The sequence below is a fragment of the Phalacrocorax carbo genome, chromosome 2, assembly GCF_963921805.1.
Source record: "Phalacrocorax carbo chromosome 2, bPhaCar2.1, whole genome shotgun sequence".
Classification (NCBI taxonomy): Eukaryota; Metazoa; Chordata; class Aves; order Suliformes; family Phalacrocoracidae; genus Phalacrocorax; species Phalacrocorax carbo.
In genome coordinates this window covers 51,470,617-51,494,155 of record NC_087514.1, presented here as the reverse complement: position 1 = coordinate 51,494,155, position 23,539 = coordinate 51,470,617, and the positions used below count along the sequence as shown (strand labels likewise).

Genomic DNA, 23,539 nt, shown 5'->3' with positions numbered 1-23,539 from the left:
ACCCTCTCTTGCCTTGTCTCTTGCCCTACATCTTCTCAAGAACCCAGAATTATGGCTGCAGCTGGAAAAGCTGGTCACAGGGTATGGCGTGGTGCTACGAAGCTGGTGAGCTGCAGGCATGAGTCAGCCATGGCCTGCCAACCTCTGTGCACTCTGACCAAAATAAATGAAATTGTGATGAGGAAGGGATACACCTGCTCACACCTGCAAAGCGCTAAGTGTTTGGCAGTCTGTGGAATGGAAGTTTACCTGGAATTACCTGGGGAGTGGAGGATTAGATGGGACATGTTTAAAAGGTCCTCCAAATTCCAGGTATTTGTTTTTGCTGTGCCCAGGGCTAGACTTTCTTCTGATTAGGGTGAACTGAAAAGGTATTGGTGGTACTTCTGCTGTGTATAACTGAATTATAAATGCTATGTAACCAGGAACATTAAGAAATATACATCTCTGTTCTTAACTGTAAAATTTAGTAAGTGGTAGAGCAGCAAGTGCAACAGTGCCGAAATTTTACCATAACAAAAATAAAATTGTAATAATTTAAATCCTGTTGACCACTGGGGAAGTGAAAATGAGATCTGTTTTTAGCTGCAGCAGAATTCAATGTGTAAAAATGCTTACACAATGCTAATATGCAAACTGCTTGACTGTGAATAGAGTTGTTTTCAGACCAGCTTTTCTGACCTCAGCAGATAATGATCAGTGTTCAGGAGAGAAAGAGATAATCTGTTTTAAAATGTGCACTTGCTGCTGCTTATAAGGTGTCTTTTTTATAGATTTTGTTTTCAGGCCAATAGGTGCATTCAGATCCAGGAATGTTAGAGACTCCTTTATTTTAATATTGTGAATTTTTTTGGATGTGTCAGTACTCAACCTATCCTGTTAATGGACTTGTCTCAAACTTTTGGATAACTCCGCCAGATGCGAATTTCTTCCCAGACTGAACTGACCTGGATACGCAACATGCACAACAGCACGGCTGAAGCTCCTCATACGGCTAGAATGTGTAATGAGACTTCGTCCACACAGTCACCGGGCTCCGAGTTTTCACTGGGCGTGTTGGTGCTGCTGGCTTTCCTCATGGTGTTGCTAGCTCTGGTCACCATCCTTGGAAATGCCCTGGTGATCCTTGCTTTCATCATGGACAGAAACCTCAGGCATCGGAGTAACTATTACTTTCTCAACCTTGCTATTTCTGACTTTGCAGTGGGTAAGTGGCAGCTGTGGAGGCATGTCCTGTTTGTTTCCTAGGCATCTTAGGAGAAGCAAGGGGGCTGCTTTTGCTGGGTGGCTTCTTCTAAGCGACCTATTTCCCAGCTGTGTGTCTAGGGGAGGGGTAAGGAATGGTGAAAGCTGCATTAAGTGTCTTAACAGCGTATTATGTCTCAAAATATGTTATAATGAGAAATGCATCCTTTTTTCATATAAATACTTTTACTGCTGCTTCAGGGAAAAGGAACAACTACTATATGTGAGTACCAACTGAAGGAAAGAGTGTTTTTTGCTACAGTTCATGACTTACCTTTGCTCCCCCTTTAAGATCACACGCTTCAGAACATCCTTATAATGGACAGAGTAACTGTTTTCTTATACAGCTACGTATGGTACATCCAGGTAAATTAATTACTTCTCTACGTAGTACTAATGGCTAATGAGTGTATTACACTACCCCAAAACAATTACTACTATGACTTTTTGCAGGCTTCAACTCAGTGCAGGCTATAGATCAGGTGGCTTGCTCTATGCCACCAACAGCCTGCTGGCATCGCCTATCCGTTTTCCTTATTAGTCCCCTCTTCCCATAGTGTCATTGCAGAAGCCCAGCAGAGTTGGCCCCTTGAGGTGCCATGGATCCAGTCCTGGTGTGTGATGCCAGGTGAGGAGATGCAGGGTGTGAATGCCTTGTGTAGCAATCCTTCAAGGTTCAGGCCAGGGAAAGAGCCCGTGCAGCAGAGAAAGCCTGACAAAAACCATGGTCCCATGGAATAGGTTCCAGCAAACATCTTGAGTTGAGGCTAGCAAGGAGGTATTTCTGCACACAAGTGCTCTCTCTTCAGGGCAGCCACAGAGACCAATATTCACTAAATCATGAGGAAGGAAATAATGCTTATCAACCTACTCCACTTCTGGCAATACTGTCCCTCCTAACTGCTGTTCCTTTGTCAGTGCTCTGTGGTGACGTGTATTTAAGATTTTCCTTCATTTATGCCATTTATAACCCATTGTGCCTATTTCTGGGGCTCACCACCAGGGCAGAAGCCAAATAATACGTGTGTTGGAGCCTTTGCTTCCCTCCTCCAGGGAAAGAATTTGCTAGAACTGCCATTTCATTGCTCAGGTCTTCTGCAAAAGTCTGTTTCTCCTTTATCTTACAGTTTAGTCAAGAGATTTAAATATCTGCCTTCTACATCAATTCTGGTTTGTGGCTGGTGCCCCGTGGAGTCTTAACTCAGCCAAGAGGAAATTATTGGTATCAGTATTATGTTGGCCTATAGATCATGTAAATCTAGGATTTTGTCTCTGGGATCGGTCAGAAAATGCTTTCTTTTCTGAAACTGCTGTGGTATTTTTTTAATTTCTTAGAAATCTAGAATCTTTCCAGTCACTTGACTCACATCTTTTGCATTCTCTAATTAGTAAAAGTGAGAATAGTTTCAAATATAAATACTTAAGACCTAGTTCTTGCCTCTGAATTTATATCTATTGATAAAGCAGTCATTACTTTTGGCATGGTGCCAAACATTGATCCCATTGAAGTTGATGAAAGCAGCAACTATCATCAGCAACTATGAAAAATGAGTATTTTGTACAAAAGTGATGTTGCTTGTATTTAAGGTATATGTTAAAGCAAGCCATCAGTTTTGAAACGCTGTGAGCATTTGCCTGTTGATGAGTCTGTCAGCTCACTGCTCAGATTATTGTCAGTGGGCCACATCAGCCTGGATATGTTCAGTAACTTCTAAGATCTTGATGGACATATTGAAAAAGAATAATCTGAAGAGTTTAAAATGGATCTTAGAGCTGCATATAGTTTTATATTTGTCTTTAGTGGATCAGTGTTTTCAGGAATGTAGGATCAGATATTACACCATACTTTTGAAAGAATATTAGCTGTGAAATGAAGAAGTTGCTGCCTTAAAAATAGAACACAAACATGACTTTCTTATAAAAGTACTTCAGTGGAAGGCTTTTTGGAGAAAAACAAACGTAACAAGCAAAAAAAAAAATAGTTCTGGAGTTAATCTCAGTTGGAGAACAAGTACAAGATTAAAACACCTCTTAAAAGTGGGAGAGCGTTTTATACCTCTGCTGTGTCTGCTCTATTGTTGGTAGAAAAGGTTTCCAGATACCACAAAGACTGTCCAATATATTGTCTCTAGCTTACAAATGCTAACCCTTCCTACATTAATAACTGATATTAGCAACATCTGTAGATGTGTTAGGGGGAAAACTCTAAAACAGATAAAAGGCTAGAGGATATACAGCAATGAGGTTACATGTCAGGGCACAAACTCAATGCATATATGCTGCAACACTGATTATATATCTTTAGAAACTATAAGTTGGTTAGACTGTAATTTTCTTCTTCAGCAGATCCTTCTTTGCTGATTTGCCCTGAGCTTATTCCCAGCAATCAGCATACCCAAATATGCTAAGATCTAATACGTAGAAATTCATGGTCAGATTTCTTGAGAATGAAAGATGTTATGTATTTAAATTACATATGCACCTTTACAGATTTATTTTTTTTTTAGCCTAAGACCAGGATACTGTCTTTCTCTGCTTCCAGGAGTACCATTTGCAATCTGTATGAACCACATGGTGTCTTTGTCGTTGCTTTCCACAGGTGTGTTCTGCATGCCTCTCTACATCCCTTACAGCCTGACGGGGAAATGGCACTTGGGAAAAGGTGCCTGCAAGCTCTGGCTAGCTACAGACTATCTCCTGTGCACAGCTTCAGTATTTAACATTGTTCTCATCAGCTACGACCGTTTCCTGTCAGTTACTAAAGCTGTAAGTACCCTGTTTATAGCTTCTCTGATTTTGTCACAAAATCATTGGTGGGTTATACTGACCAATGTTTGCCATGTTGGTGAGTATAAGCCAAATTTAATTGCGATAATGGCCCTCAAAAATATGCTGGCATGTGGAGATTATTAGATATTTGCTGCTAGTTGTGGTGAATATTCTGCATTGAGCATGCTCCGGTCCAGAGCCAGTCAAGCAGGACTTTTCTCACAATTTCTGCTGCAGGTTGCTGTTGTGCTGCTGCTTGAGGAAAAGCGGGCTGAGGGGTGAAAAGGGTAAGACAGGAGGCTGGTAGAAAGGGGGCAAGGAAAGAGGATATTAAAAATAAACTGGATTTGGATTTGGACCTAAAATCAGGCATGGGAAGAAAAGGCAGTCGAGCTAGGTCAGTGAGGTGAAGGACACTGGGAAGGATGGCTAGGCCTGAGATGTGGCCCCAAATGTTCCTGGAGAAGATTGGGAGCAAGAGCAAACAGGGCAGAGGGTGGGACAAGGGACAGACTGCACAGACTGCCTATGGACATGTGGCAATAAACTCCCCTCGGTGCCTGGGGCAGAACCCAAATCTTCAAATGCACTCTATGTCTCTGCTCTCGTGTGCTTTATGTCTTGGTTCATGCTAAGGATGGAAAGCAGAATTTCTCACTAGTCACTCTGCTAGCTCAAGTGGCAGGGAAGTGTTGGGGAGAGCTAAAGGTTCCAGCTCTTTGGTGATGTATGAGAGTGTCAACATAATGCCATATAATAGAATTTCAGCCTTATTTTTGTTAATTATAATTAACTTATTATACTTGTCTTTTTATGGCATTTCATTATTTTCTGTTATTTTATTTTATGTAAAGGAAAAAATCTGGGAAATCAAACACCAAAATATTTTGCACATAAGGAATATTACACTGGAAAGCCAAAGACTCAGCATTTACAAAGTGCAAAATTAAGACCACCTGCGCAAGTGTAATTAAGACCTAGGGACGTTTGTATGATAGTCTTTAATGACATTAACTCATACTTTTTTTTTTTTAATTGGATATCTATGCTCCCAGAATTACACATTCACTCTGTCATCCTGTGAAAGGGATGGAGCAGGATGTGAGCTACAAGATATGTCTGTTCTGCAACATACAGTGGAAAATATGTACTGGCCCCAAAGTGGGGGGAAAAGGAAGAAAAGGGGTGACTTTGTGGTTTCGTCAGCTAAAGGTTGCATTGCAGAGCTGGAATCTATTCCTACCTCCTCATGAAGTGTGCAATAAACAATTTCTCAAAGGTGGGTGTTAAATATATGTGCCACATTTTCTGTTGACCAATGTGACGCATATAGTCCTGTCTGCATGTAAAATGCTGTGAAAAGCAGTGCAGTTGTCAGTGAATGGGAGTCATGCTCTGAACAACTAGAAAATGCTAATTGCTCTGGCACTTCAGGTCACAGATATCTCAAACAAGGCATACCAAATTACTAGATACTGATGGATGATCATGTTTCATCACCTGGACCAGGACCCTAGCACAGTTACATTAACCTGTAGAGAGACACCCTTATGTTATGTCAACATCAGTGAAGTACACACACTGAGGTGAGCTTCACCTAAACAGCATGGCCACAGCTCTAGATTACCAAGCATGGTGTTAAATGCCTCTCCTGCTACTTCTGTTGGTTCCAAAACGCGTCTCTACAGATGCAACCTTTTTCTTTTTTCCCTCGCAGGTATCTTACAGAGCCCAGCAGGGAATAACGTCCAACCCTGTCGTCAAGATGGTGGCCATCTGGGTCTTTGCCTTCCTCCTCTACTGCCCAGCAATCCTCTTCTGGGAGTATGTGGCCGGATGCAGCGTGGTAGCGGCGGATCAGTGCTACGCTGAGTTCTTCCACAACTGGTACTTCCTGCTGTGCGCATCCACCCTGGAGTTCTTCGTGCCGCTGCTCTCGGTGACCTACTTCAATGTGCACATCTTCTACAGCATCCAGAGGCGCCAGTGGCACAGCAGCGTGCAGGACTGTGAGCTTCCAAGGAGCGGCACCCTGTCCTGGCGATTCTGCCTCTTGCCAAGGCCAGGAGCGTCTTCTACTCCATCAGAAGCAGAGGACAGTGTTTCTATCTCCACAAGGCCAAAGAAAGGGTCTTTGGTAACTGAGAGCTCATCTCCATCCAGAGGCAATTCTGTAACCCCAGAAAATGACTTCTCTGTTTCTTTTTGTGCAATGACCAGGTCAAAACTGCAGCAGGACAAGAAAAGAGCCAAGTCACTTGCCATAATTGTATGTGCCTTTGCCATTTGCTGGGCCCCATACACTTTACTAATGATTATTCGTGGGGTCTGCAAAGGAACCTGTGTCCATAGCTCCTTGTATGAAATAACCTTTTGGCTTTTGTGGCTCAATTCCTCTGTAAATCCATTTCTCTACCCTCTCTGTCATGTTAAATTTCGAATGGCTTTCATGAAAATATTATGTCCCAAAAAGTTTGCAAGATTAAGATCAGGGTCTTTTTAGAAGGAAAAAGAAAAAAAGGATCCAGAGAGCAGGGTGAGGTGTGGAGGTAACCAGAGTTTGAAATTAGTCTCCTCCAGGAGATTAGTCTAGTTAGAAAGCCTAGATAAGCCTTCTGTGAAATACGTCCTCCTTCAGATAAACATGCATGCACAGAGTTTGCATACTTTTTCCAGCTATTTCAATTGGCTGGTTAAAGGATATTGCCTCTGTCTGACCTTCCCTAGTAGTCTGTCCACATTATCTTCATTCTGGTTGTTGAAGATACTATCTTCAATTGCAGTAGAGCTTATATTTGTGTTCATGGGTGGTATTGGTTAAAAATATAACAAAGGTGGGTACTTGCCATAAGGTCAATAGTATTCTAAAGCTAGTATCTTCTCTATTCTACTTCTTTTGAACAGTTTCTACTGCATTCAGAAGCATTTTTTTCCTTATCATAAAACATGCAGTTAAATTATGACTTTTGTTCTGAGGCACATAGTAGGATTATGTCCTTTCACTAAGGATGTTCAGACATCAGGGGAATACAGGGACTACTTTTTAAAACTCTAGTGAAGGTGTTCACTGCAGAAGGGCATTAATCTGCCTCCTTGCTCAGATGCAATGGTAGAGAATTTAGGCATGTAAAGCATTTATGTGCATCGTCAGCTATTCTTCAAGAAACAAGCCTTCTACAGCTATAGTGTTGAGAGATCATAGAAAAAAAGTAGTATATGTTCTTACTCCTTGAGGGAGAAAATCTGCTGCTGCTGGCCCAGGGGAGGATGTGTGCAGCAGTCTGAGTGGCTCTAACACTGCATAGCCCCCTCTAGATCGTTTTGTGACTCCCAGTGAAGCTCTAACCCACACTGTGAAAAATGCTGGTCTTACAAGCCCTGCTCACTTCCTAATATGACATAATGCACAGGGACCAACTCAACTCCACACCTGAGCAAATACCCATTTGGTTCAGTGTGCCAGTGGGCAAGCAATCTGAATAACTGAGAAACAGGCTAAATGTGAGTATTATATCTCATTTGTCCTCTTCTGTACTACTTCAGTTCCTGTTACATGCCATTTTTTGGAGGTTATGATAAATGGGCAAATCTCTTACACACTGTGTAAGGCTGTGTTTGGTTTGCTGCATGAGCCAGGAAAATGACTGACCTTGATGACTCCCTATAGCATGTATGGTAACTTAGCTGAGACAGCATGGAGGTAATCTTTCAATATGCAGTTTCCAAGCTGTTAAGGGTTGTTTAGCTGCAGAATTCTGGAATTACCAGGTACTAGATTCCTTATTAAATAGTCTAACTTGTTAAAATACAAATAGCTTCTTTTCAGCATACTGTTAGTAAGTATAAGGGCAGCAAATAAATGGAAGAATAAATACTAAAGTAATGTGAGAAGTAGTGGGTGTCCCTTTTATCTTCTGGTTTTATTTAGTGTATATTCATATAGTATATTGGTATATTTTACTAAATAGTCTTCTGAATGTTCTCCTTTTGGGCTGAACTACCACTTAATCACAGTTATTTTTCTTGCTATGCTGTATAATAATCTAAACTGATCTACTTACAGATAATACACATGTATTCACAAACGTAGGAAGTGTCTCTCAAACTGAGCTGAGAACTGTAAGAGTTAAGAGAAACTACTTCAAAGACCTGTTTTTTAAATAGAGCTTTGCTGAAGATGTTAATCATGGAGTACAACATATGAACTGAAAATAACATAATCATGCAAAGAATATGTGAAAAAAATACATAATTTTTTTTTTAAACTTAAAGGGAAGAATATAAATTTTTATATTTTTCAAGCTTTTTAAATGTTAAGAAACTGAAGGGTAGCCAACCTTTTGGCAACAAACTTGCCCAAGATTCAGGTGTGAAGTGCTGAGGAAGGGGGATCGTTCTTACATCTGCAGATAGAAACATGAACGTAAGTTCAGTGTAAGGAGAATGATGGCCAGGGACACAGCCCTTATCGGACTGTCTAATAACTAATAAAAAGCTGCATTATGGCAAATACAGGAAGACGATGTGCTTCTGTTGATATTGTCTCCGGGCAGAGCAGGTGATTACCTTGCCTCACCTGACCTTGTTCCACTGTCACACTCAGGTGCTGAGGTGAAAAGTTCTTTCCTTCTACAGATTCTGGCCCACAATAATTTCCTTTAATTTTTTTGTTCTTTCTGTGACATTTCTTTTTGGATTAACATAGATTAAAATGTAAACTTAGGAAGCCCATGGTGTAACTGAGAGGTTTACAAAAGCATATTGGCTTTTCTAGCTTCTCTCCAGCATTCTCTGAATACCCTTCTTATTTGTTCTTCAGACTAGATGTAATCTTTTTAGTTGATGTCTAAGCAGCATGAGGTGTTACAGGATCTTAGCCAATGAGTTGGGCTTGTAATTACTGCTGAAAGTCAACAGATATATCCAAAGCAGGTCAGAACACAAAACACAAGTGCTCACTACACCTATCTGTTTTCTTTAAGTGCAGCGTGCACCAGTTTTTTGCCCTGCAAAGCTTTTGTAATTCTTTTAAAACATAACTTGCAAATTCAGTAATGTTGAACATGGGCAAACAAATCCTTTTGTGTCAGCCTTAAGAGCACATGGCTCCTCAATGCTTTATAAGACAAGCTTTTTGATAGTGTTAGCAATAGGGGCTTAAAGAACTCATTCTGGTTAGCTTGTCAAAAGGCTATCTCTGAAATTAAGCCATTGCCGTGTGCAGATAAGTACACATACTCTTATATCTATGACATGGTGGGGGTTTTTTGGTTTTTGGGTTTGTGGGTTTTTTTCTTCCTCTTCCTTGCTCCTGCCTTTTGCTTGCTTCTCATACCAGTGTGGTCTCTGCCACAGATAGTTGGTACAGGCCAGAACAGCAGCTGAATGCTGCTATCAAGAGGGACTTTTTAAGCAGCCTGAGGCCCTGGGAAGCCTGCAGGAGTGCACTGTGCAAGGCCTAGGAAAAGCAGGTTGAAGATGATGAAAGACACTGAGTACAAGCCTAGCTCCATTGAGGGGCAGTGGAGTACCTAATGTTGCCTCCATTTGGGCTTACTTGACATGTTAGAAGTTGCCAGAATAATTACTCTAACCAGGCAGTGCTTCTTGATGCAAACTTGGTTTTAGGGGCATGGGCAGACATTTCACTAATACCTCTGGCTTATTTCTGGCACCCTTTGCAGCTGTACTGGCAAGTAAGTTGGGAATCCAGTTGGTCTTGTCTTCCTCACTTTTTGTAAGCTATTGTTTGTAGGATAGGGGAGTAAGAAAGAAGCTGATGGGCAAGAAAAAAGGAGTGGTTGAGGCAAGGGGCTAGATCAGCCTTTTTATTCTTCTGATGTAGTAGTTATTTCCAGTTGAGAAAGGCAAAGGACATCTGTACATTGTAGTCCTTATCCTCGAGCCAGGCAGCAGAAATATTGGGAACTGTCAGAGCAAGGGTTTAGTCCAAAAAGGTTCCTGTGGACTGTAAGTCCCCGTGGAAGTTGCACAAGTAAGCTGCATTACTGACCTAAGTGCCATTGACATCAAATTCTCCCTACACCTGCTCTGATCTTGTGGTCAGTGCAGGTTCTGCAAGCCATGGCATGGGGTCTGTGCTGATGAAAGGCATCAGGAAGGGTGCTGGTTAGAGGGAAAAGTGATATTGCTGTCAAATGTGAATCTCACTTCTCCCTTGGATTGACAGAAGCATATGGGCCTTTTTACCCATGTATTATTTGGTGAGAGTGACCAGACAACTTCCTTTCTTTCTTATGCATTTTTAAAAAATCCTGTTTCAAAGTACTGGAGTAAATCTTTACTTTGAAGTACAGAATTTACTTGAAAATTGCTACAAAAATGTGTAAAGAAAAAGCCTTTATTAACAAAATTCAGACATGTATCTAAGTGCAAAAGCTAGGGTTGAATAAAAGAGAGTGTCATGCTTTTTAGGTGGATTCTGTCTGGATTCTGGAGACATAGCTTTTTAGTTTCATTACTGAACAACAGTGTATTCCTTCAGAAAAAAAAAAATCTTTTTTGGGCTCTAACCAAAATAACTGATGAAGGGAAGGACCTCTTGCTGAGCAAACCTTAGTCAAGAACAATTGATTCTTACTGTTATTTGGGTGAGGGCCCTGTGGGCACCCAATAGGCCTTCACTGCCAACCTCACCTGGGCCCCCACCGCCAATATCAACCTCGGGCCCTGGAGCACCATGAGACTGAAGGGGTCCTCGTCTGAGCTACATGAGTGCCTGTAGGCTGCTCTTAGCTCTGTGCTTTGCATTTTGTTTAGGTTTTGAATGGACTTCTGACATTGGCCTTGGACCCAGCTTGTCACTTCTTGTTTGTGTCATGATGTCCCCCAGTCATACCTGGGGAACTGAAGTCTTCCACAGTGGAAGACTATCTGTGACACCACTTGTCTTTCAGAAAGAAATCACACTAGTGATTTCCAAAGCAAATCTAGTCTGATCAGGGTCTCCCAAGGAGATTTCCAGCTCTGCCTGACAAGGGTCTCTTCCCCTTCTTCCCCCAAAACAGTTCCAGATCCCACCCTTTCCTTTTGTTTATTTTTATCATGTTACCATGGCATGTTGTGCAGTGCTATCATACTACTTCGTTGTTATACCAATCTTCCCTTACTATTGCATCCTTCAATGCTGGTTTTTTCCTTGGCCCCCACCATATTTCTTGTATACCTGTAGTACCTAGTTTCCCATTTTGCATCAGGTAGTTCATGTTCCTACATATTGTTGTAGCGCCTATATATTTGCTACAGCATATATTTCTGTGAGCCTTGCTCAACGGTTCCCTGGGCATATTAGTACAGCTATTTCATTAAACATATCATAGATCTGATTGTTGTTCTCACTCACATTACTGTTTTCTTTCTCATTTCCTGTACTGTAAAAATACCTTTCCTTTTAAGAGATCTACACAGAAATTGAATATTCCCTGTGTAAAATCTGTTATTGTTAATGTGTTAGCACAACCATAAATACCTCCCCTTACCTTATACAAGCTTTACCATTCATAGCCTACCTGCTGTTAGGCTGCTGTAATTTTGGGGTAGAACACAGGATTCTTGCATATCGTCACTAAAATGACAGTGCTGCCTTATCTCACAAATGTTCAAACTTGATGACCTCTGTTCCTAAGAAATATAAAAAATCATAGCTGATTCCTTTTGATGGTGTGGAGGTTCTGGCACTCTATTTTGTAAGGGTTTTGAGAACTTGGATTAAACATAATGTAAAATGCAGAGTTTTTATTTCAGATAAAATTTAAAATAATAAAAAATCAACCAAGATCAGAAAATAACAAATGTTAAGCAAAGAAACACAACAGATATAAACAGACCAGAAAAATTAAATCCCTCTTTGTTCTGTTTTCTGCCTGCATGCCTTTATTTTAAAAGCAATGTTTCAGCAGCAGTGTTAATGAAGTGAGCTAGAAATAGCTTTCCTAGTGTAAGTAGTGTAAAGTGTTATAAAGTAGATTGGCTGGATTCGTGTTTGGCAAAACTGAAACAACATCACATAATGAGAGGAGATGAAGTTCAATTTTTCACTTTGCAGAAGGGATTGCTTTCTTGAACAGAGGGGAAATGAAAAAAGCAGACTGTCTCCTTCCTTACATCACCAAATCTAGGTATTGCCCTCCTAAGACTTCTTCCCTCCAGCTCTTTTTTCAGGATCTGGCTACTGTACTTCAGGCTGGATCAAACTTGCTTGCCATTAAGTGTTTGCACAGTGCTCTGATCTTCACTTGAGTGCATACTCACTCACCCCTTTTCTCTCCTTGTTAAACAACTCTGCCCAAAGTTTTTATCTTGAGTATGCTTTTTTTTTTTTTTGTAGGAACTCGCTCTTATCACTGTATCTTTAAAGAGCATTCATTGCACCTGTTAGTTGCAACAAGACTCAATACAACCAATAGTGACTCTTCACTGATGTGCTCTCTCTTGAGCTGTGGAAACATTTTAAATCAGTTGCTCCCTTTCCCCCTTTTCTGTAGGACAAGGCACAATGATTTGTGTTTGTCACCTTCACACTGGTGTCTCTTGGTCACCCTACCTAGGCCTGACCAAGGAAATAATGTAACCTCCCCTGAAGATCACACTTTTATTTCTCACTCCTAGGAAAGAGGACAGCCACACTGCTGTGTAGGTGCCCTGTAAAACAGGAGGTCAGGTTCTCCCCTCACCTGAATTTTCAACAAAATGAGAAGCTCCTACAGAGCATGATTTAGAGGAGGGGTCTGACTTAACCCCTTGAGACAGCAGTTGAGAGGGTCTGTTTATCCTCTGGTGGGCTTGTGAAGGCAGGTGTTATGAATGTTATCTGCTCATTTGCCTTATGAGAGTTTCTCAGAGTAGTCTGATTTTTGGCATTTTCCTCTGGCTGTTCCAACTGACATACCCCTGCAGATGTCACTAGCGCTACATGGTATTTTAAAACCTTGCAAATCCATGGGTTTTTAAAAGGTGCTATTTGTATATACAATCCTGCATTATATGACACCAGCACCTTTCTGCTAGATCTGTTATATTACATCTAATATTTACTCTACTGCAGAAAAGATTAGAGGTATGGCTTATTACCTTGGCAAAGAAAGGGAGACTTCAGTCACACAGATAATCGTAAGTCAGTGCAGGACTTCTTCGTAAGTTGCACTGCATAGAAATCATCCTGTGTTCTGCATTTAAACCAGAGCTTTATATCTCCCGTGGAAAAGGACAGAGAGTCATACCAAGCTGAGAGCACGTCCTCAGCATTGGCTCATTGAAAAAATCTGTCCTCTCCGCTGATATAAAGGGCTTTGTTCTCATTATTGCTTTAAGGCTATTCTAATTGTGGACTGCTGCTAAAACAGCCTTCCATCTCTCCTTACTGCTGTTGCTGCTGCTCCTGGCCCCATGGTCCTGGCCCTGCTGCCATCCTTGGTGAAGGTTTGTGCAGCTGTGCAGGAAATACAGTCTAGGGGTTGATCCAGGTGGCAAGTAACTGTTTTTCTGTTTGGTTAATTTAGGGCGAGTACCTTATCTAGTTTATCACACAAGCACAGAAGTGCTAGCTGCTGGTGTAACAGAAGAGGTGAGACCTCTCCCTTTGTCAGCAGCTTGCTTTTGTGTCATATTAAAGTAACGAGGAAGCTGCAGCTTTGGGTAAGGGTACGTGGATATGTTTCTCAGCCATTTTCTACAGATCAGAACCTTAGCTTGGCTGTCTTGGTAAACCCCCAGTGACTTTAGCAAAGTTGTGCCAGACTAGAATGGAGTAGGACCTTGCCTGATCTATTCAGCTGACAACCTCAAGGGGATCTGCTCAGCTGGGCTTTGGAGATGGAGGACTTCCCCAGCGGGACGGATCTCAGTTTTACTGCTTTCCCTGGTAGTGCTAAGCGTCTTAGCAACTTTAGCTCTCTCTTGAGGTCTTTGTATGGGGGAAACTGTCTGTAACTGTTAAAATTAGGGGAGTTCCCTGCTGAGACATTTACATTCAACTGATTCTTCCGCTTTTGACAACTGACTGCAAGTAGAGTCAGTCCTCAAGTATATACAATGACAGTACATCAGTGCAAATGCCTGCGTTAAAGGACATGAGCCAAATTAATTTCTGGAATAATGCCGTGGAAGTTAATGGGTACAGCCTCTGAAGTTTAACTGTTTACATTATTTGTATTATATCTCAGTGTAATTTTTGGTGTACACAGATCAATCAGTTTTCAATCTGTTCTATTAGTGTTATTTTAGGTTAACTCATTGCCTCACTTTTCTGGTATTATACTGACAGGCACACTATTTCTTTTCTGTTCTCTATTGGTGGGTTGTTCACACTGGTTAATGTCACAATGCACTGGTTAATTTCTCGTTACTATACATCAGGTTTCCTTTGCTGTGTTCTGCCTGGGCAGTTGCCCCTTTGTACCAGACCACCGGGCGAGGTGTATCCTGTTAGAGAGCAAACAGCATTGGCCTCTGACTCACCTCCTTTTGCAGCCTTCCATCTGGTGTTGTACCCTTCCTCTCTACCATGTTGGAGGAACTGGGCATAGGGTCCTTTGAGGAGCTGTGTATAAATGCTTGTTATTTTTTTCTTGATGAAGAATGGCAATATTATAATTTTAAATATTCCTCCCATCTAGCATGCAGGTTTATGTCTTCCTTCCTACTTGAATCTCTGCATGTAAGAGGCTGAAGAAAGGAGAGTTTAAACCAAAACTGAGGCAAAAAGGTGCTTTAATTTCCTTCAGAGATTCTTGCCATGTCCAGAGCTTAGACCCTGGTCTCTGTGCAAGTTATTTCTTGCAAAGTTACTAGATTTGTTGATTCTTGGTGTTGTGGGAGGACACATCTGCACAGGGAGGAAAAGCAGGACGTTAGGATTAAATATATTCCAGCTTTTGAGCCTTAAAAGAGAGACCTGAACTCCATTGGGGAGCCAGTGTGGAGAGCAAATCACCATAGTATTAAACCTGCAAAAATATGTGATGTTGATCTGAGGAGCTGCTTTGTCATTTGAAAAATGGAATAAACCCATGACCAACTTGGAGAGGGGATTGAGTTTTCAGATGGAGCTAAGGAGGTTTATTCTTGTCCCTTGCCAACCAGGGCAGGGTTTATTTGGGAAAGAATCTAATTGTCTAATTTGATTGGGGTCACAGGCTGGAATCAGTGGTTTTACTGACACTCATACTGATGGGACTTCAGGCTTCCCGTGATGATGGGAGTTGGGAGGAGAAAATGACACTAAAACTGTAGCTCCATTTGAGGATTGATTGTGCATTTTGTTCCTGTTGCACTGGGGTGCTGGAGCCAGTACCATTGGGTCAGCTCCAGGGGAGTTTTGTTACTCTTAATTTGGCAAAAAATTATTGTTTACTTTTTTTAACTGCTTGACCTGGAATATTGCACAATAAAATGCATTTTAGCTACCAGTGCTCCAATGGATAAAAATACAAAATCTCTTTAATGGATGAATAAAAGTCACATAGACTGCTGGCATATCCAAATGTAACATGTTGAATTGCCATAATTCTGTTTGGAACACACAGATCCTGAAAGGTAGAAAGGAAAAGCCTGAACCAAATGGAGAATGTGAGGGGGAGTAGTTAGTTGCCTATTAAAACAGCAAACAGGCAAAAAACTTCTGGTTTTGGTAAAGACCTTGAGCTGTATCTGAATGTCTCTTCTCACATAGCTCCTTAGATGCTAGAAAGGACTGTCTGAAGATCAGCTGAATCAATTACCACAGCGAGATCTAGCAGACTTCTTTGGATGTATTTTTCATGAGAAAGGGAACCAGCAGAGCAGCAGGTGCGATTCCGTGCTATGCTACATCCAGTACCGGCATGGAAAAGATCTGACAGGTTAAACAGGGTCTTTTTTTTTTTTTTATTCCAGCTTTGCTAGGTTTTTAGTGAATTACCTTTTAAAAAGGATGTTAGTAACATGGGTGTAGTTTATCACATTGCTGGCATTAAAAAAAGATGGTTTCTCTAATTTTTGACATGTCAGCTGTGTAAAGAAATATCCAGAGAGGGAAAAGTGGGAAAAGTGTGTGTTGGACTTTCTCACTGCTGATAATATCACAGCTTTATGGTCAGGTTGAGGAGAGCGGACTGCCTTACCCACAGTGGAGCAACTCAAAGTCTCTCTGTAGTGATTAGTATTCCTGGAGTGAGTCTGTTTATTTCTTGCACTTGAAGCCACAAAGTGTTCATATAGGCCATCGCCTCCTCTCCTTCCTCCCCCTGATCCTTCCAAAGCACAAATCACTAGTGTAACTGTTCCCATGGGTGCTTTTTGGCGGACCTTGCTGTTCAGATCTTTTCATCTAGGATTGTCTTTCTTTCTCGCTTCAGGCCATTAGCTTTTGCCTTGTCCCCTTTGACTGCCCTGTATAATTCCTGACTCTCCATGGCTCTTCCCAGTTTAGATTTATTAATTGAAAGGAAACTGCCACCAAGGCCCAGCCACCTGAAGGGCTGCTGGTGAGCCTGTGGTGGGGCAGCAGCCTGCAAAGAGAAGTGCTGCGTTTCAGACTGCCCTGGTGGCTAATGCCGCCAGCTGTGTTTTGCTGACAGTCAGGGCACTTAGTGTCCAATTTAGCTTTTCTAATAGGCAAAAAGGTTTCCACAGCTGTGAGGTGAATTTGAAAGCTGTGCTCTGCCCCAGAGAGAGGAGGGCAGAGATGCAACATGAGCAACATAGCACCATGCCCAGGAGGCACCTTTCAGGACTGGCTACCCTGTGCATGGGTACCTGGATAGCCCAGCCTGCAGGGGCTCCAATTCTAATTTATCTTCACATGTAACAACAATCATCGGGGGCAGGTTTGCCTAACTTATGATTTTCCTTCAGCTTGTGAGTTCAAAGCTGGGCAATGTCTGGATTCTTTTGGTTTTGCACTAAATTTCAGGCTTTACAAAAAAAAAAAAAACACACCACTTTTTTTTGCCTGCAAACTTTTGTTTGATTCCTGTTCCAATTTACAGCCAAATGGTATTGACTCCTCTTTAATACCTCAAATTAATGCTGCAAATGCTTTTCCAGGAGATTTCCAGTCTATAATCTGCTTATTTGCTGGTCAAGAGGGAATATGGTTGAGGTGTTTGCTTGAAGAGTGAAGCAAAGAGACAAGGGCCAGCACAGAAGACCTTTGGCTGAGCACACACTGTGGCCAGGTCCTTAGGCTCCCCCATCACCCCTGCACTGCTGGGTTGTGTGAAGGTGCTGCAGTCCCTTTTCTCTGCTGAGGTGTGAATTCCCCCTCCATTGCAATACTGAGGGTGGTTCTAGTAACAGGAGCTGCTAATCCTTTAAAGCCTCTTTTCTTTCCTTCTTTACATCTCTCATCTTTAACTGCTCTGGACATCTCTTCAGTGCTAGGGAAAGCAAAATTCTCTCTCCATCTGTGTGGTTTTGTTAAAAGGAAGAGAAAGAAGAAGCAAAGCTACCCTTCATTTACAATAACAGATGTTGTAGGAGGAAGTACAAGGCTATTTAACAGTGAGTAGGGAAAGTAAAGTTTCTCTGGAAAATGAGAGAAGATTTGAAAAAGAAAGCAGAAGACTGTCTGCAAGGCTGTTTATGTTTCACAATGTTGATGACTATTGTGCAATGTGTGACTAAAACCACTGAAGGAAACAAAATGAGAGTGCAGTTATTCATACAAGCTTCAAACCTGTGGGATGCATTCCTTATAAAAAAAAAATTTGCTATGGTATATTTCTATTATTCCTTTTTATATTGGTCCCCAACCTCATAAATGACAAAGAGGGTTCCCCAAACTTAAGGGGTGTCTTCAATACAGAGAGTAAACTATATCTGAAGTTTGAACCTTCACACTAATGCAGACTGCCTTTGTAAAGTCAACTGAGAGCAACATTCAGTCATGACATTTCTAAAACCTCACAACTTTTTAATAACATAAAGTTTATACTTTTATTTACATACTTAAGTTTAATAAATATTGATTAGATTAATGCTTGATACAGTGACACAGAGAGTTTTGGTTCTTTTATTTTAAGGTCTTAGGTGAGCTAAGAGTTTAAGGTGATTTAAGGATTTAGACCAGTAGAAAATAATAGTCTTTAAACCTTTAACGCAGCTTAGCTGCACCTTTGCAGGCCATCCCTCAGATATTTTAAACATTTTAAGGCTTCCTTGTGCAGCAGAGATTAATTCAAATCCATCATATTTCAAAGCTGACTTGGTTATACATTGTCCCTCTCAAAGTTATTTATGCCACTGAAACGACCATTACCCAAAGTTTATCTTTTCCCCCAAACATTCATGAGTTTAGGGATGCTGTAAGCCATTTTCTTATGGCTTGGTCTTGCAATGTCACCCTTGTAGGTAGACTGTACCCAGCCCTGAATGGAGCTCTCCTGCTCCTTGTTGTTTCCAGCTTCTGCGATAGTGGTCAGCTGGGAGAAGAGGCTGAGGGGGCCAGTAGTACCACTTCATATAATCGCAGAATAATTTTGGGTGGAGGGGTCCTGTGAAGACCACCTAATTCAAGATAAAATACTTTAAATATGTAAACAAGTTTTACCTTAGTAACCTACCTACTGCTCCCTGCCCCATCAGAGGGGGAAATAGGCTGTTACGGGTCCAGGGCACTCTGTGAGCAGCCAGCAACACTTCCTGGCACCTCACCTCCTTCCTGCCAATGCTCACAGGTCCTACTCTGTTGACTAGTTACTTGGTAATGTAGTTAGTGTCTAGTGAAAACTGGACATTAAAGGTGGCAAATATCAAAAGTGGTAGTGGACATAACATTAAAACAATTTTTTTCTCTGTTTTTTTCCAGGGCTTTGCCTACATTTGCTATGTCAATGTCTCCCAGCCTTTGTGCACCTACAGAGCACTGTAAGCTGTCACAATTTCTTTCACAACCTGGTGAGCGTTAAAAATGTTTTGATTGAAAATGCTATGCCCTGTTACAGTGCTACAGGTGGGGAAACTGAATCAAAGAGTGGGGGGAGTGTTGGACTCTTGCCCAACTGATTTAACTGGAAAAACAATTAGGGTCTTTGCATTTTTTTTACTCACATGGGAAGTCCAATTAATGGCTAGTAACATCCAGCCTATACCAGTACCTGTGTATTGCTGCTGGGCTTCATTTCCATTCCTCATTTTATTAATTTACGTGATAAATTATTTTCAATATAACATTAATTGACATCAAAATACAGGGATTTTTGAATACAAATTATGTGCAGTTTTAAAATGACCCACTTATTTTGGTTCTTGAGTAACCTTGCATTTAATTGCTGTTTCTCAAAATTAGTAGTAATGCTAGTTTTATGACGTATTCTTAACATGATCTAATTTGAATAATCTGATTTGGAAGTTAGTTCAGAGAATGTGTTTTGTGTAAAGCCATAGCAATGGCCTTTGAAAAGCAGTGGGAGCTGAGGAAGCAAAGACAACCTCCAAGTGTCTGACAGTTCCCTACTCTCAGGACACTTTGTTGGGCCACCCCTTCTCAAATACCCACTACTCATCCTGAGATGTAATTAGCTTTCTGTCTCAAAACTCTTGTTGGAAACCTTTGCCTGAGCTTCAAAGCTTTTGCAGCTCGTTTTCATTCCAGCCTAAATTTACTCTTGACAACTTTGTATGCATAGGTTCTGTGCCAGTGTTGTCTTTTATTTTAGATAGGTCTCCTTTCCCTAGGCTGCTTCTCGCAGCCACATCCCCAGTCAGCCAGCCCTCGTTAGGCTGAACAGCCAGGCATTTCACATCCATTTTCCTAACCTTCCCGCTGACCTTTCTGTGCCTCTTCCAGCTGGAAGGTATCTCCCTGAAACGTGGGTGACCAGGATTGTATGCAGTTTTCCATATGGTATCACCTGGGCCTCATATAAAGACATGAATGCTTCCCTATTTTTACTGGAAATACCTCCCCTGCTGCCTTCATAGTTACCTTTTCAAAAAAAAGAAATTGAGTGAGTCTGGCAAGGTCTACCTTTAGTAAACCCATGTTGCATTTTATCCCATATTGCTTTTACCTCTGCATCATTAATTAGACTCCCCACAGAAGCTTTTTTAAAGCCTAGCAAGCTATTCAAGTGGCTCTAATAGGCCTGTAAATATGGGTCAATTTTCTCACCTCCTTAATTGCAGGTCATACCCTTGCTGTTCCCCAGTCCTATGGCACTGTACACAACTTGGTTACTTTATCAGAAAGGTTTACTAACAGACCTGAAATATCACCCAACAGAGTTTTTCTAACTTAAAATTGGGTATTTCTTCATCTATCCTATTTAAGCACGCCGGTCACCTTTTTGTTTGTATTCAGTATTCAGTTTGTCTGACTTACCTGCACTTCTGCTCTTTGAAATCAATGATCTTACTTTAAAAAATATTTTTGCTGTGTTTCCCATTTAATTTAAGCTGAAACAGTTTGTAATAACTTTGTAAAAAATATTTTCTATGGTCAGCTGTCTTGTATAGTGCCTTTAATATGAACTACACCAAGTCTAGACTGTGATCATCTCATGTTTGTTGAATGAAGGTTGCTGGGGATGAAGACACTTGTTGGCCATCCTAGCTAGTGGTGTTGTCAGACCATACTACCATTAGAAGCACTTGGTTGCTAACCTATATCTAGGCTGTCATAGTTTGCCATAATAACATTTCTGACAGCACTTACCTCTCGAATAACCTTAGTGAGGCTGTTGGGCATAGTCAAATGTGGTGGTGGAATTTAGTGGCTGATCATTGGAAAATGCCTTTGTCCCCCAACAGTGATATTGTTGTCCTCAAGCTCTTCTTGTATACTGGTGCCATCTTTCTTTCTTATTATGGCTTCCTTCTATAACAGCCTTATAAAGTTCAGGTTATTTTTTAAATTTCATGGTGAAATTCAGTGGTCTCAAGAACAAAAAGAAAAAAACGCAACTATATTCATCTCAGGGATAATATTCCATGCTTTAAAATATACCCTTGCTGTGGCTTTTGGAAAAATCAATGAGGCTAAGCATATTGTATAAACTATGTTGGAAGTGTTCTCAGTTGTCAAAGCGGGCTTCTTTTATTTTTGGCTTTGATTAGCTGTTATTCAGTTTGGGGACATAGGGAAAATTTGGGAAGAGTGGAATCCCATAATGAATGGCTGGGAGAACACATTTCTCTAAAACAAAAAAACCACCAACCAGACTATTCTATAAGCAAATGTGCCCAATGGAGATAGTCCAGACAACTGCACCTGGACACCACCTGGATATAATTAAGGTCCCAGAATGGAAGATGTGTTAAACTAGATACCAGAAAATTTAACACTGTCTCTCTTTTATTCACCTGCTGTAAAGGGATGGCAATTGCTCTGGGCTAGATAGTGCAGTAACATGGACCCATAGGACTCTGAATACCTCTGAGGAAGATCTCTCTTTTTGGCTCTACCAGTGTCTCTCTCTCTATATGCATTGGATTTTCACTGCTTCTCTACCCTACAAGTTGCAACCAGACACAGAGTATTGCTATGGCTTACACTGGCTATGCAAGAAGGAATCTGTTTGAGTCTCTCCCATGCTCATATCCATGGTCCAGGCACAGTCCCTTTGTGTTTTCTCTTCACCTTGAAATTGCTAATTCTTCGTAAAACAGCACTCACCATGTCACTTCTTTCTCTCACCCATCACTGCCTGTGTTATCTGTTTCTCAATGTGTCATTCGGCACCAAACTTCAGAAACATGCATTTCATATGTGCTTTAGTATCCTGAAGTGGAGAAAATGCAAGCAAGTTTGTAGATATTTAAATTTGGGCTATTCAGAGACTGACTTGGTTGAAATGAAATGTAATGCTTAGGCTGAAAAAGTGAAGGGGAAAAATTAAGTTCAGCAATGCAGAATATAGCAATCAGTTGGTTAAAAGCTAACACAGTGCCTTCATAAAATGTTAAAAATCTGTGTTGAAACAGTATTAGCACAGCAGGGTTGTGAAGAGTCAGAGGTAAATAATGACTCAGAGCAAATAGGCCTCAACAGGAATTAAAAAAGGCTTGTTTCAGCTTATTGTGATCAGCGACTGTCCTCATATATGTTCAAAATTACGCTTAATCTCCTTATCATGATTATATGTAATCTTGGTAAGTTTCTATAGTAAAAGTAAATGTCACAAAAGCAATACGAGTAAAGACTTTCTATATGTTATTATGTTTTGTTAGTTTTGTAGAGGAACTTGGGACAAAAGTCTGTTGCAATAGAAAATGCAAAATGTTACCCGGTCCATGACTGACTTTCTGACCCGATGCTCCAAGGGAGGGACAAAGGGAGAGGCATGCAATCAGTTATTATCATGATTTGCATAACTGGAGGCTGACAGACAGGCTGGACCAAGATTTGGCTGTGCTAGGTGCTTTATAATCACTGAATGGTCTGGTCCTTACCTGAAGGAGTGTTTACAGCCTTGATACACATGCAATAAAATAAAATAAAATTAGTACATGAAGAGCATCTCAGCCATCTGCAATTCCTTCTCAACCTTCAGAGATCCTAGAATAGGTGGTTCTTGAAGAGGGATCTAGGATGGTGGGTCAGACCTATCTTGTCTCTCTGTCTTTGTTGGGTTCAGTATTGTTCCTCATTAACAGAATATATGGTAATATATAAATATGTGGTGATACATATGTAAGAGCAATAGCAATGCTGAAGTCCCTGCCAGTGCACAGGGTCTTCTGGTACCTCCCTTCTTTGGGGCTTGAATCTCCCTGATGTGGGGTCTTGGTGATTAATCTCTGTTGGAGAAGCTGGGAACAGCCTGGGGACCCAGCAAGTGACAAGCATTGTGGTGGGGAGAGCCTGCTCCAGGAGAAGGGATCAGTGTAGAAGAAGGTGTGAAAAGGAAAGGGGTGGAGTAGTAGGTTAATTTTGTTGCTTGTGGCTCAAAAGGGGAAACAAAGCAGACAGAGGAGCAGGTCCCGTGGGGAGAGGAGAGCAGGCAGAGGGGGTCTGCACTTCAGGAACTTTGACCCTGGCACAGCAAGGGAGTGTAAGGCAGGAGGTGAACTCGAAATGGGGATCAGCATAAGGAAAAGGGCAGACAGCTACAAAGGTGTCATGAGAACTGTTTTGAATAGACACATGCATCTTGGATTCTACCTCAGAGAAAAGCTGCTGTGATCAATGTAAATGATAATGAATGCTTCAATCATATAGATGGAGACGTTTTTGTTTTAAAATACATTTGAAGTGACTGTATCTTTGGATACAAACAATGTCTATAGGACAGGAAAGAGGGAGGTGGTGGTAGGATTTTCCCCATCATAGGAAATAAATGCTGAGCGTCCTCACACATAAGACGCTTGTGTAAAAAAGGAAATCTTTCTTTGTGTGGAAGTGTGACTCTATCCCCGGCCAAACTTTTGTGATACAAGCAAAGTTAGAACAAAAGAGTATCAAACTGACTAAAGAAAAAGAATGCAGGCACAAATAAGTCTTGAAATATATAAATTTGGGCAGAGTATAAATGTTTAAAAGACATTAATATACCCTCTGGGAGATGAGGAAAGGTTCTGCCATCTC

General features: G+C 41.1%; 1 protein-coding gene across 1 annotated transcript; it reads left to right on the top strand.

Moving 5' to 3' along the window:
* Positions 1-918: 918 nt before the first annotated feature.
* Positions 919-6,517, top strand: LOC104042586 (histamine H3 receptor). The gene is made up of 3 exons (XM_009502061.2): positions 919-1,207; positions 3,845-4,011; positions 5,732-6,517. Exons 1-3 carry the CDS (start codon positions 919-921, stop codon positions 6,515-6,517), a joined length of 1,242 nt encoding a protein of 413 aa, XP_009500356.2.
* The last annotated feature ends 17,022 nt before the right edge of the window (positions 6,518-23,539 follow it).

What these genes read in the sequence shown, in the direction of transcription:
- LOC104042586 (XM_009502061.2), top strand. Translation starts at nt 919, where the DNA reads ATGCGAATTTCTTCCCAGACTGAACTGACCTGGATACGCAACATGCAC. An exon ending in TATTTCTGACTTTGCAGTGG is followed by an intron (nt 1,208 to 3,844) that starts GTAAGTGGCAGC and finishes TGCTTTCCACAG; the next exon opens with GTGTGTTCTGCATGCCTCTC. An exon ending in TCCTGTCAGTTACTAAAGCT is followed by an intron (nt 4,012 to 5,731) that starts GTAAGTACCCTG and finishes TTTCCCTCGCAG; the next exon opens with GTATCTTACAGAGCCCAGCA.